At 41.8% G+C, this 17,426-nt stretch overlaps 1 protein-coding gene across 7 annotated transcripts in view; it reads right to left on the bottom strand.

The window, feature by feature from the left end:
* Nucleotides 1–15,304, bottom strand: part of LOC126260204 (DNA primase large subunit-like) — a 104,845-nt gene extending 89,541 nt beyond the window's left edge. For 5 of the 7 annotated variants that reach the window (XM_049957486.1, XM_049957490.1, XM_049957488.1 and 2 more), the window contains exon 1: nt 14,788–15,239. In XM_049957486.1, coding sequence (XP_049813443.1) covers nt 14,788–14,966 — 179 coding nt within the window. In that variant the 5' untranslated portion in view covers nt 14,967–15,239. The other 2 variants (XM_049957492.1, XM_049957493.1) reach the window with 2 other exon arrangements.
* Between the last annotated feature and the right edge of the window lie 2,122 nt (nt 15,305–17,426).

The raw sequence follows: 17,426 nt of genomic DNA, 5'->3' as shown, positions 1-17,426 counted from the left end.
ACTATAAGAAAATGAGATGATTCCATACAACGGGATGGGATACTGACGGACAACACCATCCGAACATGCTTCCTTGGCCACTTTATGGCCATGTTTCCCTGTATCCCGATGAGGCCAGACACCCAGCTAAAGATCACCTCCATGTCATGGTGTTAGAGCCACTGTAAGGAGCCACTGATGAGCTACATCACCATGTCTATTGGATACATTTGGTGAAGTGCTTGTTGTGCACTAAGCGAGTCGGAACAGACAAGAACCCTTGTATGGTGATGTCTGTGAATCCTCTCCAATGCCTCATAATGCTGTATAACTCCGCATCATAATTTGTAAATAGGTCCAGAAGCAGCACTTCAAAAATCCTATCAGGGAAAACAGTGGAACAACCAAGCACAGTCTCTTGCTGGGATCTATCTGTATAAACAACGATAAAGCTGCAGTACACACTCAGATTGGAAGAAAACAAAGTTGTAAAAACGTAATCTAGAGTGCAAGTTTTCTAGTACTGTGTCAAGTTAAAAATTGCTTTGGGCCTCTGAAGATACTAAGGAGGCAACACGTTCCATCCCTGGCTGTGTGTTTGTAGGTCTGGCATATCCAGATCCTTGAGACAGTCAGCAGCATGTATCCCAAATGGCTTGGTCAGATAGGGCCAATTCCTAAACAGCCATCGACGGTTGAGTTGATCCACTGCATTAAATGCCATAGACCGAGGTGGCGCTGAGATTTTGAGTGCCTGTCAATCCAAAAGGATATGTCAATGAATCCAGAGTGGTGGTTCACCAGCTTCTGCACACAAACTCTGAACTGGGCTGATCCAAAAGGATCCAGTCGATATCCGAATGTCCTCATCGTGGACAGCATCTAACATCTTGAGGTAGGAAATACGGGCTGATCCATAGACCACAAGGCAAAATTTATGGTTGATAAAACAAATGCCCTACAAAACTGCAGGAGGCGGGACCTATCAGCTCCGCCATGTTTTTCCACCAAAGCATTTCAAAATATTCAATGACTGGAAGCCCTTTCTTCATAGGTCTTACAGGTGTGGAAGCCAAGTTAATGTCAAGTCAAATAAACCCAAAAAGCACAGTGTTTCTTGAAAATGTAAAATATTGTCCCCCACTGTCAGCACTGGCTGGTTAAAACTTCGATGAGCACAATTAAAATTGACACATGGAGTCTTCTCTGGTGAGAACGGAAATCCAGTAATCTTTGCCCAGGTTTTCGCCCTCCTGATGGTCAGTTGTAGTTGCCTTGTCATCATTGTAAAATCAGATGAAGAGTAGAAGATTGCGAAGACACCCATGAACATAGAGCATTTGACAAGGCTCCTGACTGCAGAGGAAATGCCATTGATACCAATGGCAAACAATGTGACACAGAGAACATCACGTTGGGGGACCACATTCTCTTGAACATAGCAATCAGACAAGGCATCACCAACTCGATATTAAAAGTGCCCATCCTCGAGGAAGGATTGAATAAGAAGCAGCAGATGTCCATGTAGTCCCCATTCATGAAGCTGGCGAAGTATGTTGTACCTCCAAGTAGTATTGTATGATTTTTCAGGGTAAAAAATGACACAAACCAAATGGTTTCAGCATAAGGAGGACTCTTGTATTGCTGTACCCAGTAGAGTTAATTTATCAAGGGTGAAATGGTACCACCTGAAACCATACTCGGAGTGGCCCAGGTGACCTCGGGATTTGAGCAGCCAGATGAAGTGGCAGTTGACCATGCGTTCAAGAGTCTTACCCATACAACTGGTAAGGGCTACACTACAGTAACTGTTAGGGGTGCTATGTTCCTTGCCTGGTTTCCACAATGGCATTAATATTGCCTCCTTTCAAGGAGTGGGGTACTGTCCATCAAACCAGATCTGACTGAAATGAGAGAGAGGAGCTGTCCTTTCACTACAGAGCACAGGTGGTGGATCATGGCATAACGAATCTCATCAGGTCCTGAAGCAGTGTCTCTGGCTGCAGACAGAGCCGATTCCAGTTCCCACATGGAGAATGGAAATTGTAGACTTCCTCATTACATGAGAAGAAATGGAGCTTCCCCATCTCCACAGCCCTATGGAACACCTGAAACTTAGGAGCTTGTATGGATGAAACAGTGTCTGTAAAAAAGTGTTCAGCTAAAGCCTGAGCCATGTCTTTAGGTGTGTCCACCAAGACCCTATTTCTCGACAAGGCCATAAGGGGATGTGTACCGGCCTTGCCTGAAATCCACCTTATTGATTCCCAAACTTGCGCAGTGGAGGTGGACTGTTTAATGAAAGTTGTGAATTTCTTCCAGGTTCATGCCATTGAAAATCATCAGATTTCAGCCAAAGTGGGTTGCATCATGGTTACAGATTTCAATGAAATTTGGTACAGTTAATACCTGCACTAAATTAAGTTCATATCTCACGTACTGAAATGTGAAACCCCCAGGGAGCAGAGCTAGGCCCTCCCAAAGCTACAATTTTGGCTGTGTTTTTTTGAAAAACATGCTACCATGTGTGACCACCTAGCTCCTGTGCTAAATCAGATACAGCCAAAAGGTTGATCTTATTTGAAATTTAACACCTCTCCCTAGTAGGAGAAAGCAATAATGTATTGCAGTGGTTCATAGTTCGATTGTAATACATAGACAAACAGTTACACAAGTTGTCACATTTTTGCAAGTTTCCAATATTTTTATCTCGCGTGAATGATAGTACTGAAACAATATTTGGTGTGTATAGAGAGGTGATAAGAATGAATTCATAAAACAAATATGGTTGTGTTACTTGCACGCACACATTGACTTTTTGGATTTTGAAAATTTCAAAATTAATGAAAATCACTATTTGGGACCTCCCAAAATGCAACGTGTGTAAGGTCATAGCATGCTGCAAATTGCTTCACTATGTAGCTTGCATCTAAGTCTAACTACCCCCAAAATATTTTTGGGTTACTCCAATGCGTAACCTCCTCCCCCCCCCCCTTTTTTGTACTTGTCAATAAGGACAATATTGTAAGTGCCACAGAATCTGACACAAGAGACCCATTATTCTGCAACATATTCAACCTGAGTTAGGAGGAATAATATGTTTCACTGTCTGAACATATCAGTCATTATCTAAATAGAAAGTTACATCAGAAGCACATGTGTTGAAGATTGGTGCCTTTCGTTACTTGGACTGCTGATACTTGTTAAACTACTGAAGTATTTCAATTTCAGTTGCCCTGTCCAGTGCATACTGTCTGCCTGTTATAGTGTTTGGCACAATATTTGGTTTTAGAATGTTCCCGAGTTTCACAGAGCTGGCTTCGTTAGTTAAAAAGTAAGCTTTACCTGGTAGATGCAGATACTTCACCAAAACATCTTTGTTCTTTTCAGAGCAGTCCATAATAAATGCAAGGTACCACTTAGAATCTTAGACATAAATAATGTAAGAAGACTGCCTGAAATCCGCAATGATACTGCTTGGTATTGTACTGGAGACTGTTGTGCCTCTGGATTGTGAGAGAGATAACCCATATCATATCTCAAGGAGCATGAAGTTCGATACATCTTAACAACATCCTTTCCAGCAGGTATAAAGTGGTGGTACAGTCTTATGTTTGGAATTGTCCTGCACTGATCAAATCTTTCATTCAGTAGCATTGCATTGTTATTTTCAGTCTTGTGAAGACACGTAGAAGTGAATACCCTTTATCTCTTGCAATGCAAATTTGAACAGTGCTTGTGCAGTGAGGATTGGGTGTTAATGTTCTTGAAGACTCCTCCTGGCAGCCAGTCTTTTGGCTGTTCCACCAACTCCATTACAGGCACTCTTCCCATGGCTAGTAGCAAAGAAATGCCACTCAGCATCAGTTCCAAAGTCCTCATAATGCAGTGTCAGATTTTTTAAATTTTTTCAGTGTTTATATTGAGATGATGCTCCCTCAGAAAAATAGTGAATTTTTCCTAAGTGTGGCACTGCATCTTTTATATGGAGAACAACGGTTTTCTGATAATAATGTACTGCAGCTGCTGAGTGAATGAGATAGTCACTTATTATGCACATTGCCTTTACAGCTGATTATGCTGAACCTGCTTTCAGTAAATAAACTATAAAATGATGCACTGTGGCCTGGGATTGCTGCTAGTGAAATCCTTGTGCTGCATCTTATACAATAAACAAGTAATTCTCACAAAAATCTCCAATGACAATACACACTGCTGGACCGACTGTTCCTTTCAGTGAAGCTAGATAACATGATTGCTATTTTGTTATAAAATGATGACTTTTCAGCAATTCCAGTTTGTTCCAAAAATTGTGTTTGAAATCATCAACTGTTTCCACCACTGATATCAATGTATAGCGATCTGTTGTTATCCACTGCTTATACTGGACATCATCTGCCCAACACAATCTTCTGATTCTGCAAGAACATCTGAAATACACTGCACTCCAGGGTACTTTTAAGACTTACATAACATACAATCATTGCTTTCTGAAGAGCAGACAATCTTCTCAAGTAAGTCTGTAGTTGTCTTACTAAGCTTGGTGACATCCAACGTCAGATTCATGTTCTGGTGATGAATACGAACACACACAGCATGGGTTCCACGAGTACACACCATTTGGGATGTAACTGTGCAAATTTCAAGAAACCAGTTTTATAAGAGGGAAACTTCTCTTTGGAGGCTGCATACAGCTCCTTCAAATTCTCTAAAACAAGGTGTTTCTGTCTTCTGGTAAACCTTCCGGGATGTAAGGTCGTGGTCCATGAAACTCATATATAAAGGACTCATGTCATTTTATAGAGAAAATTGAAGGTTTAATTCTGACCCCTGAAGATATTTTAGTAAGTTTTGATGTAGTGTCTTTATTTACTATGATTCCAGTTAACGAAGTTACGGATTTTATAACAGATATTTTTCCAGAAGATCTGACTGCTCTTTTCAGACATTGTTTTACTTCCAGTCAGTTCCAGTGGAATAATGAATTTTATGAGCAACTTAATGGCGTAGCAATGGATAACCCATTGAGTCCTGCAGTAGCTAATTTCTACGTGGAGAAATTCGAACAGCCAGCCTTGGAAAAAGCAGATAAGAAACCATCTCGCTGGTATCGGTATGTAGACGATACATTTGTGGTCTGGCCACATTGTAGAGAAGCCTTAGATGAATTTTTTGATTACCTTAATAATATAAATCCAAGAATCCAGTTTACCATGGAGAGAGAAAATGATAACAAAATACCGTTTTTGGATGTTTTAGTTATGAGACAGACAGATGGAAGATTGAACAAACAGATTTTTAGAAAAATAACACATACATAAAAACTCTAACCATCATCCACAACAAAAGAGAGGTGTGATTAAAAGTCTCGTTGACAGAGCCAGACGGATTTGCACACCAGAGTATCTAGACGTCGAATTAAAACATCTGAAGCACGCTTTTGAGAAAAATGGCTACTCAAAGAAAGAAGTAAGCAGAATTATGCACCCAAACAACAAAAAGCCTAAGGACAAGCCCGAAAAACGATGGAGAATACAGTCTCTCTCCCTTTCATAAAGAAAGTAACGGATCAGATTGGAAAGATTTTAAGTAAACATGATATTAGACCTGTTTTTAGACCAACGAAGAAAATTTGTCATGTTCTCCGGTCTGTAAAAGATAAACGCGCTCCTCTATCAGCCAGTGGCATATATAAAATTCCGTGTACATGTGGAAAAGTTTATATTGGAACAACAAAAAGAAGTGTAAATACACGGTTAAAAGAACACAGAAGTCTTTGCCGATTAGGAAAAACAGATAAATCGGCTGTAGCAGAACACGCTTTTCAGTCAGGAAATCATCAAGTGAGGTTTTCCGAAACAAAAATTTTATCTATGACGACGAACTATTACCCACGGCTTTGTAGAGAAGCAATTGAAATATATAAACACAGGGATAATTTTAATCGGAAAGAAGAGACCATGAAACTTAGTGATATTTGGACAGTAGCACTACAGAATTGCTAGACAGTTTTATCCGTGACGAGATTACGATTGATAGTTAAGTTTTATCTCCGACAAGATTATCTCCGACAAGATTATCTCCGACAAGATTATCTCCGACAAGATTATCTCCGACAAGATTATCTCCGACAAGATTATCTCCGACAAGATTATCTCCGACAAGATTATCTCCGACAAGATTATCTCCGACAAGATTATCTCCGACAAGATTATCTCCGACAAGATTATCTCCGACAAGATTATCTCCGACAAGATTATCTCCGACAAGATTATCTCTGCATATCACGTGTAACGCCCACTTTCTATGATATATAAGTCGCTCTCAGACGTCCGACCCGTCAGTCGGCAAGACTCACTGGAGGAGAAACACCGCTCTGAAGATGTCCAGAGCAGCTCTGGACGAAACGTTAGGAGCTGAAGAGTTTCATGGACCACGACCTTACATCCCGGAAGGTTTACCAGAAGATATGTCATCCGGTCGTGAAAGCTTGTGTTCCTTAACACCACATTCCGTTTGGACAGATACAAAGTCTTTCATCTCTGGACACAATCGACTGTACACATTACCTTCATAAAATGTACAAATAGCATGTTTTACATTATCACATAGAGACTTGCGTCCATGATGTGTCACATCAGGCGAGAGTCCTTGTTTTTCCTTCAGTGCCCTGGCCTTCCAAACCAAATATTCTGACCACCCAAATTCCCTAGCACAATATGCAATTGCCCACTTCACAGGAAGATACTGAGAATCTTTATTTTTATTTCATAGATAGCCATTTAACATTTTTCTTTTAGCAGTTCAATGCAATCAGCAAAGTCAGTCTGGGTGGAAGTTGAAGGGATATGATCCTCATCATTAGATATTGTAACTTCAAGATCTTTTCCAAGTGCTTATGAACAGCAGAACAGATTTTCTTGTACTTTGTTTTGCCATGTGAGATTTGTTTCTTTTTTACTGCTACTCAGACGCCATTTCTTAAGTGGTGACGCACAGAGCACTACAGGCCGTATTCACTACAGCTGCAAATTCTTCAGCAGGCTGGAAACTGTCACTTGCATCTACTGAACATTCATTATCTTGGTTGCTTCTTATACTGGTGTTAATCATGCAATAACACTGAGTACAGAGATTTGCCAGGTGTAAGATTAACATTACCAGAAAGCTGCCTACAGAGTTCTGTGGAAATAACTCTCAGATATTTTTACCACATCCTTGTGACGAGAGAATGGGTCACAACGTACACAACCAAAAATTTGTGGAAAATCGTCCAGGTATACCTTCTCATGATGGTAACACAAAGTTTCCTCATCATCAATTTGCAATCCTGTACGAACAGCCAATAGCTGTTTTGTCTCATCACTACAGTCACACATATGTTTTGAGTCCTGATTGTCTAGAGTAAGATAGTTTATGACACTCCTGGCCTAATGCTGCACCCAGAAAACATTTCTCCAAGTCATCCACACACTGACCATGCACTTCACCACTCACTCCCATACTGAACTGTAGTGTCATCACACTCCTCATAAAATGATTCAATACCGTGCACAGTGAAAGTACAGCTGTGATTGGATGGTGGTGGTGGACAAATTAGGATTCCTGGGCTGGCAGAACTGTATTACAGGTGGTAGGTTAGGTTGTTGTTCATGAATAAAAACAAATTATCATTACATGTATCAGGCTTTCCACACGTGATGGAAGGGACATTTGGAGTTAGGGAAATCAAAATAAAATGTTTAATTTAAATCTTTGATTTCTTTAGCTGGCATTCAAACATTTATTATTTGATAGACAAGATTAATGGGCAATTTTAGTAATTCACCGCTATTTTTGTCTGCAGTTTTGATTAATGGTTCCGGATTAACAACATAAAAATCAAACAAGAGTGAAAAATTAAAAACTTAATGATAAATTCAACTTAATGCACTTTGGACACTTCAGAAAACATCCGTGAAAGATAGCCGTGTCATGGTTAGATGCTTTAGGGGCTAGGTTTTAACTTAATTATCTCATATAAATTGTCCCATCCATCACAAGTAGCATGTGCCATCCATCACAGTGTTTATGTATGAAAAGTAGACCTTGAGCATGACTCAACGAAATTAAAGTCTTCCTTAATTATCAAAAACCAATGCACGATTTTAGTAACAGATGGGAGAGTTTTCATTGTAAAGAATAAATTAATGCAAAAGAACTTGGAAATGCCTACTACACTCCTGGAAATTGAAATAAGAACACCGTGAATTCATTGTCCCAGGAAGGGGAAACTTTATTGACACATTCCTGGGGTCAGATACATCACATGATCACACTGACAGAACCACAGGCACATAGACACAGGCAACAGAGCATGCACAATGTCGGCAATAGTACAGTGTATATCCACCTTTCGCAGCAATGCAGGCTGCTATTCTCCCATGGAGACGATCGTAGAGATGCTGGATGTAGTCCTGTGGAACGGCTTGCCATGCCATTACCACCTGGCGCCTCAGTTGGACCAGCGTTCGTGCTGCACGTGCAGACCGTGTGAGACGACGCTTCATCCAGTCCCAAACATGCTCAATGGGGGACAGATCCGGAGATCTTGCTGGCCAGGGTAGTTGACTTACACCTTCTAGAGCACGTTGGGTGGCACGGGATACATGCGGACGTGCATTGTCCTGTTGGAACAGCAAGTTCCCTTGCCGGTCTAGGAATGGTAGAACGATGGGTTCGATGACGGTTTGGATGTACCGTGCACTATTCAGTGTCCCCTCGACGATCACCAGTGGTGTACGGCCAGTGTAGGAGATCGCTCCCCACACCATGATGCCGGGTGTTGGCCCTGTGTGCCTCGGTCGTATGCAGTCCTGATTGTGGCGCTCACCTGCACGGCGCCAAACACGCATACGACCATCATTGGCACCAAGGCAGAAGCGACTCTCATCGCTGAAGACGACACGTCTCCATTCGTCCCTCCATTCACGCCTGTCGCGACACCACTGGAGGCGGGCTGCACGATGTTGGGGCGTGAGCGGAAGACGGCCTAACGGTGTGCGGGACCGTAGCCCAGCTTCATGGAGACGGTTGCGAATGGTCCTCGCCGATACCCCAGGAGCAACAGTGTCCCTAATTTGCTGGGAAGTGGCGGTGCGGTCCCCTACGGCACTGCGTAGGATCCTACGGTCTTGGCGTGCATCCGTGCGTCGCTGCGGTCCGGTCCCAGGTCGACGGGCACGTGCACCTTCCGCCGACCACTGGCGACAACATCGATGTACTGTGGAGACCTCACGCCCCACGTGTTGAGCAATTCGGCGGTACGTCCACCCGGCCTCCCGCATGCCCACTATACGCCCTCGCTCAAAGTCCGTCAACTGCACATACGGTTCACGTCCACGCTGTCGCGGCATGCTACCAGTGTTAAAGCCTGCGATGGAGCTCCGTATGCCATGGCAAACTGGCTGACACTGACGGCGGCGGTGCACAAATGCTGCGCAGCTAGCGCCATTCGACGGCCAACACCGCGGTTCTTGGTGTGTCCGCTGTGCAGTGCGTGTGATCATTGCTTGTACAGCCCTCTCGCAGTGTCCGGAGCAAGTATGGTGGGTCTGACACACCGGTGTCAATGTGTTCTTTTTTCCATTTCCAGGAGTGTAGTATCCAGATTTGTAAACTGCTATTGAAAACAAGTTAAATAATGAACTATTTGTCAATAATGGTTGGCAATCATTGTAACAATGAACTGTTTGTGAAACGGTGTGAAATCATTGCCAACTTGACAACCTACTGTTTACCACTACCACCCATGAGTGTAATTTCTCTAAGGTGAGGGGTGGTAAATGAAAGGGGGAAAAAAACTTTCTGAATGTTTCTATTCTCTACATGTAATTTCAGTGCCTTAGGATTTCATTGAAACTATTCCCCGTCATGACTTTCACATTTTTAACATCCACTCATAGGCTCATTCACTCATGGAATGCCTAGTATAATATGCGGTGTATCAGTATTACAACATTGTTAAATGACTTACAATAAATGGGAGTAACACAAATATATTTTGGGGATGATTAGACTTAGATACAAGCTACACAGTGAAGCAATTTGCAGCACACTGTGACCTTGCACACTTTACATTTGGGGAGGTTCCAAATAGTGAATTTTGACAATATCTGAATTTTCAAAATACAAAAAGTCAATGTGTGCATGCAAGTAACTCAACCAAATTTGTTTTATGAATTCATATCAACTCTCTATATACACCAGATATTGTTTCAGTATTATCATTCACATGTGTGTGAAAAAATTTTGGAAACTTGCAAAAATGTGATAACTTGTGTAGCTGTTTGTCTATATATTACTTCCAAACTATGAACCATTGCAACACATCCTTACTTTCTCCTACAAGGGAGAGGTGTTACCCTTCAAATGAGACCAACCTTTTGGCTGTACCTGATTTAGTACAGGAGCTAGGTGGTCACATATGGTGGCATGTTTTTTGAAAAACACGGACAAAATTGTAACTTTGGGAGGGCCTAGCTCAGCCTCCCAGGGGTTTCACATTTCAGTACCCGAGATATGAACTACCTTCAGTTCAGGTATTAACTGTACCAAATTTCATTAAAATCTGTAACCATGATGCAACCCCCATATGATGATTTCCAGTGGAATGACCCTCCAGGAATCCCTTTTCCATTCCCTTATCACTCACCTCACATGTGCTCACTCAGATCTGAAGGCATGAAGGTTTCCTGTAGTTGGATGGTTTTTGATGTTACGTAGTACTGTTTGTCTGGCTCCAATTGCTAATCGACATTTTCATTCCACTAAGGTATAGGTCAACATATGAGGTGGTTGCTAGACTAGGTGATGGACTCTGCGGCAGCCCATTGGATCTCAAGTGATGTGGGCCACCATCTCCTGTGCACAATCCTTTTGTTGAAAAGTAGCCTGTGCTGTACAGCAACCAATTTGCCCTTTGAATCATCCATCTTCATGGTCTCTTGTCAACCACCGTCCGAATCGGCAGACAGTTCCACACTGGGAAATGGTTGCTAGAATATAAATCTGTAGCCACTTCCCAATGAACTTAGCCTGCACTAGCTGGTGAGCAAATAATGCTTGAGGCTGAAAAAGACCCTGTAGCTGTGGGAAAATGTGTCATCTGCCCGAGTTCAACAGGCAGATATTTTCTAAATGGACGAGTCACTCGATAATTCGACACCTGCAGCAATTGATAACTGAGCTCCACAGCAAATTGTGTGCACTGAAGTCCCCCACAAGGAGGAATGGGTGTCAGAGTGCCCGCTAGAGTTCTGTCAGTGCATCTGCATCCAAAGGATCATGAGGTGGAAGATATAAAGAACACACCTTGACGTTAAATGGTGCTAGGACCTTCACAGCAACTGTTTGTGTGGCCATGGTAAGAGGGACATGAGAGTGAGTGGCATCTGTCCTCAATGAAAACAGCCACTGTACGTTTAGCCCTGTCTCCAGTAATATCATCCTTCCTGCAGGGGTTGTGACCTATTAATGCTGGTGTTCAGTCACTTCAAAATAAGTTTCTTGTAAGCAGATGCAGAATGGTTTCTCATGGACCAAGAGCAGTAATTCTCGCAAATCTGATTGGCATCTATTTAAATTCCACTTCAACACATAAGACTCTGTGGGAGAAATTAATTAGCCATGGTTAGTCCTGTTTTTCTCCCTTGGGGACAGTGATGTACCTGCAGGGTCAGGGGGAATTTAGTCAATGTGTGGCTTTCCGAATCCTCTAATTGTAAATCCATATCCTCAACAGTAACGTCCCCTTCTGAGAGGGAGAGAGCTCACCGATTGAAGGGTTTCACTTTCTTCAACTTTGAACTACTTTTTGAAGGAAGTTTTTCCTTACTTATGGGAGGAGTGGTTGCTTGTGTTGAGGGGATAGCTTAGTAGGCTTCTCACGGAGGGCAGCGGTATGTGGATTAGGTTGTAAGCCCGTCATCACTGATGCTCAGTGCATAATTCTTCCCAGTGGCCTGACCTTTCATCCCTTTCCTCTTATCCATGTTCTTATACTTTTACGGGTCAAAAGGAATGTTCGATATGAGTCACTGGCTTTGGCCAGTGATGTAATGTTAATGGCTGTTGTCACATCACTTTTTCATGCAAATATTCATGGTTTTGTGTTTGGTTGGTGAAGTGAATCACTATGAAGAAAAAAAAAGTTTTGGTGACAGAGTGATCTGTAGCTTTGCCTGAGGTCTTGGTTAGATTGGAAGATGAGTTGGCAAAGCCAGCAAATGTGATACTAAAAAGATAAATCCTGGCGGTAGTGACAGACTGATCTGTTGCTTAGTCTGTTTGAAAAAATCATCTAACATCACATTACAGTCATATTTACAGTGTTTGTGATGTTTCCTATGTCACTGGCCAAAGCCAATGACTCATATCAAACATTCCTCTATGTACATTTTTTCTTCTGTTCTTTTTCCTACTACTGAATTCCTGCCCCCCCCAATCATGATTAAATCCTTATTACACCGTTTATCTGAATAATTTATTTTATCCCATCATATGTTCCTTCAATCTCTTCATTGGCCGTGGAGCTATGAGGAATAGATAATTTTACTAGTGTGATGGACTCATTAAAAAAGTTACTACTACTGTATTACCCTACTTCACTTTGCACTGATAAAGCTGCACTCACCTACCCATAAATCCTGTTGTTCTTGTGTCTGTACATCACTTATTACTACTATGTGTAACTTCAACTTGTCAGTTTCACATTTCAAATTCTCTAACCTACCTTTCCCAGTTAATGGTTCTAACATTCCATACTCCAATGAGTAGATGGCAATTTCTCTTTCTTTTCCCTCTCTCTCTCTCTCTCTCTCTCTCTCTCTCTCTCTCTCTCTCTCTCTCTCTCTCTCTCTCCTGGTAAACTCTCCTCCCTCCCCCCCCCCAATTAGTGGTTCCTACCCACTAAGTTGAATGTGGGACTATTTACTTCCAAAATATTTTACTAAACAAGATGCCATCATTATGACACCTTATCTTAGAGCTGCATGTCCTTGGGAAGTGAAATGGCTGCACTTTCTCACGGCTTTCAGCTACTTGCAGACCAACATATCAATGCCATTTTGGCCAATGTTACGTAATGAGATCAGTTAATCATCCAGATGGTTGTCTCTTCTCAGGAATCTTATGTTAGTCTGGTCTGTCCACATATATCCCTCCAATGTAGTTGCAGTATGGTACATCTACCTAGATCATTGAGTCGTGCATGCCACCCAGCAACTGCAAGGTTCATAGTTCAAGAAGTGTGGGGGCAGATTTCATTCATTTCATACTTACAAATAAACCAAATTATCTTTGTTTTGTCCTCAAGAGTTGTGATTTTTCAGTGCTAAGTATATGGCTTTTACTTTTTTTGCAGCACATTAAAGAGTTTGGAAATAACACGTGCAGTGCCCCTTTAAATTTTCATTACAACTAGCCTTTTACATTATATAAGGTGCTTGTTTCTTAGCACAAGATACTTTGAACCAGATATCACTAGTTCTCTACTACTTCCCCCCCCCCCCCTCCAGTCCCACGAAATTAAGTGGTCCTTAAGATAGAGCACTGATTGCTCATACATTGGTAGATATCATGAAGAGAACAACTACCACTATTCAGTGATTTGTACACAGATCTATAAAGCTTTTCATTTCACATTTTGCACATAAGGACAACCACTTTGGTAGACATGGAACTACTCAATATGCAGGCCAAAATTTATAGAAGTGTGGAGCAATAGGGAAAGAATATCAGTCATCTGACATGTTAATGCTTTGCTACTATTACTGAATTTGAGATTCTTAAGTTTCTAACTAAGCCTGTATTGATACTTGTCCCAAATTAAATTTGTGAGGTACGTAAGCTGTTAATGAGAAACATGTACATCCTCCCACAAGAGTCTTAAAGCAAACATAATTAATTCTTCTTTGGAGTCAACATACAATGTGGTTGCCGAGATTGACCAATTGACTGAAGCATCGAGTACTGACAAAGTTAGCAATTTCAAAGTACTGTATGGAAGAGAACTGCTTGCCGAATGGGTGTTCTCTTCCAACTTTAGTGGATTTGGCGTGTGCCACTGTCGGTCCCGTCCCCTCCCTAAAATCTACTTATGGTGAAGAGTTGCACAGCCCAAGGTCTGCGTTAGGTTCACAGATAATCTAGTTGAGAGTTGGCAAATCCACCAAGTGCGAATACGAAATAAAGGTTGTGCAACAGATTCATCAGCAGCACTTTACGAAGTGCATGTTTGTTCCACATTAACAGTACAACTGTCATTAACAGAAACGCTATGGTACATTACAGACAAAATTACAAATATTATTTTGGTGCATATTATGTACATATCATTTCTTTCACCTCTGGCAATGTTTGTTTATGTGAAAAATGCCGTGTAGCACCGTGGCTGCTAAGTCAGTTCAAAGGTGCGAGTAATACAACGCCATGTAACTATCAACAGTGCCACCATGTCTGTAAGGATTTTTTTATTTTTCGTAAAGCACTCCTCCTTGTTTATGAGAGCATCATCTTTTTATGTACTGTGCACATACCATAGGCTACATCGCTTACGAAATATCACCAGTGAAATGTTCCAGATTTGAAAAAGCTTAAAACTACCAGGGTTGGTAAATTGACATTACCAGAAGAACGAGTACTGCCAATACTGACTAGATTTTATAGTTATTACTGACCATACACTATGAAGGAGAGCCAACATGCAAAAAAACCATGCTGTTCACAATTACAATGTTACCGTTCTATAAAGAAAAACTTAATACTTACCGTAAAGTATGATGCCCTACTTTATCCAAAGCAGTTCCTTCTATTAAACAGTCAAACGCCACATTATCGGTGCTCTTGTTATAATTCATAAGTTTGAGAACTTCAAACCTCTGAGAAACACATTTCTCCATATTATATAAGGCCACTGTTCCTCCCGGCGGTCGTATATAAAATTCCATTTCTTCAACATTCTAGCAGACGATAGCAGCGTTAGCGCTCTATACCAAAAAGCAGATTGGCTTTAAACTGGGGAATTTTGCTGTTAGTTATATTAACCGTCCATTGCGCTATTTTCTACTTATTTCTCACATGTTCCTGGTTTTCTGACAACTGCTCGCAATTAACTAACGCTCCGACAACACACGTACACCATTACCCACTACAATTACTTGAAAGTTCGCGGGTTTCAAAGCCTTTCCAGCACACACAGTGTAAACTGTAAGGTATCTTTGACTTACAATGATCTTTGGTTAGCAGTAAAAGATGGTAGCATTCATCTCACGGACGTGCGTCTCGCGGGCCCCGAGGAATCGCTTCATGACGTCATCTGTAAGGCTGAAAGCGTGACAGCGCTGCCTGGTGACTAGACCTGTAAACAACTCTGTTGACGTAAGGGACGTCACACGTTGGCCACAGCGTTTATACAGACTTGCCATCAGCTATTGTTTTGGAACGTCAAATCAATCCAGATTGTTTGAATGAAGCTCCCATTAACATAATTAAATGTAGAGAGAAGGTCTGAATGCGAATAATCTGGATTATGGTGACATAATAATCCGAAGCGTAGTCGGCTCTAGTGAAGCAGGGGATACAACCCGTCGGCTTTGAACAATGACGTCATTCCTTAGTCATAAATAGTAATGTCTTCACTTCGAGGCATAGATAATAAAGCAGTTCTGTGTTCTAAAGCCCGGTCCACACGCAACGATCTGTCTGCGCAGACATTGGCGCAGATGTCTGTACATGCAAAAGATCGCTGCAAATGTGGTGTGTTCACACGACACAAACCCCAATCTACTACTCGCCCGCCATCTGTCGGTGTAGAAAAGAAATATGTGGCAAGCGACTACTCCCGCCGTAAACGTCAAAAATTTAATTCAGTTATTTTGAAATATAGAAATGGAGGAAGTTCTGTTGTGGTCTGTGTTCACAACGTGTGTTGCAAAAAACGTTCAGACCAACCACAGGAAACAGAAAGCAGTCAAAATGGTGTAGACAGTGGCTGCTAAAGCGGAAGCAGTTTGCTCACGTAAATTTACTGCGAGATTTGCAGGCGAAACTTTTCGGTAAACAGTTCGCAACGAATTTTTTTTTTTTTTTAATTACTGTTTCACTGTTTGCAGAGGCGTCAACTGCCCGCAATTTTTCAATTAGAGCATTGTATAGTGCTGTCTTTTTGTCTCGGTCACTGTAGTCTTTCCTTTTAATCTTCCACATACATGGGTGGTTTCTATATATTTCGATGAATTCACTAAAGGCCCGTCCACACGCAACGATCTGTCTGCGCAAATGTCTGCGCACATCACATCTGAGCAGACAGATCGTTGCGTGTGGACAGAAGATTTGCACCAACCTGAGGTGTGTGCAAACCTGGAAGTTGGAGTTGGAGGTTTGAGCGAAACCTCTCAAATCTGTGGGTTCAAACCACGTCTGCGCAGACAAGTTGGAGCGTGTGGACAGGAGATCGCCGTAAATCTGGCGCGAAACAGCTGTTTGCTCAGTCTAGTGTTTGTATTTGGGCGCACAGGGCATTAAAATGGCTGATACTCTTTAGTGTTCTCGAGAGCTTGTAAGTGAATTCATTGAAATATATAGAAACCACCCATTTTTGTGGAAGATTTAAAGTAAAGAATATAGTGCCCGAGACAGCAGCATACAATGTTCTAATTGAAAAATTGCGGGCAGTTGACGCCTTGGCAAACAGAGAAACAGTAATATATATTTTTAAAAAATTCGTTGCGAACTGTTTACAGAAAAGAGTTATCCAAAGTTCAGAAATCTAGATCTGTTGTAGGAGTAGATCAAGTATACCAGCCAACGTTATAGTATTTTGATCTGCTTGGCAAGCCGTTCGTGAGGAGCAATTGTCCTTCTCATACACGTATTTTTTCTCATAATATGAGGGGCTACAAGTGTCGAAATCCATCCGCAAATAATTTCGCCAGTCGTTAGGTTCGCCCAGCAACTCTCGCAGTAAATTTACGTGAGAAAACTGCTTTCGCTTTATCAGCCACTGTCTACACCATTTTGACCGCTTTCTCTGTTTCCTGCGGTTGGTCTGAATGTTTTTTCCAACACAAGTTGCGAACACAGACCACAACAGAACTTTCTCCATTTCTATAATTCAAAATAACTGAATTAAATTTTTGACGTTTACGGGGAGCGTAGTCGCTTGCCACTGATATTTCTTTTCTACACCGACAGATGGCGGGCGAGTAGTAGACTGGGGTTTGTGTCGTGTGAACACACCACATTTGCAGCGATCTTTTGCATGTACAGACATCTGCGCCGATGTCTGCGCAGACGGATCGTTGCGTGTGGACCGGGCTTAACAAACTCTCGAGAACACTGACGAGTATCAGCCATTTTAATGCCCTGTGCGCACAAATACAAACACAGACTGAGCAAACATCTGTTTC

Source organism: Schistocerca nitens, chromosome 5 (assembly GCF_023898315.1).
Source record: "Schistocerca nitens isolate TAMUIC-IGC-003100 chromosome 5, iqSchNite1.1, whole genome shotgun sequence".
Lineage (NCBI taxonomy): Eukaryota > Metazoa > Arthropoda > Insecta > Orthoptera > Acrididae > Schistocerca > Schistocerca nitens.
Note: the sequence above shows the minus strand (reverse complement) of the source record. Positions and strands in the feature narration are given on the sequence as shown.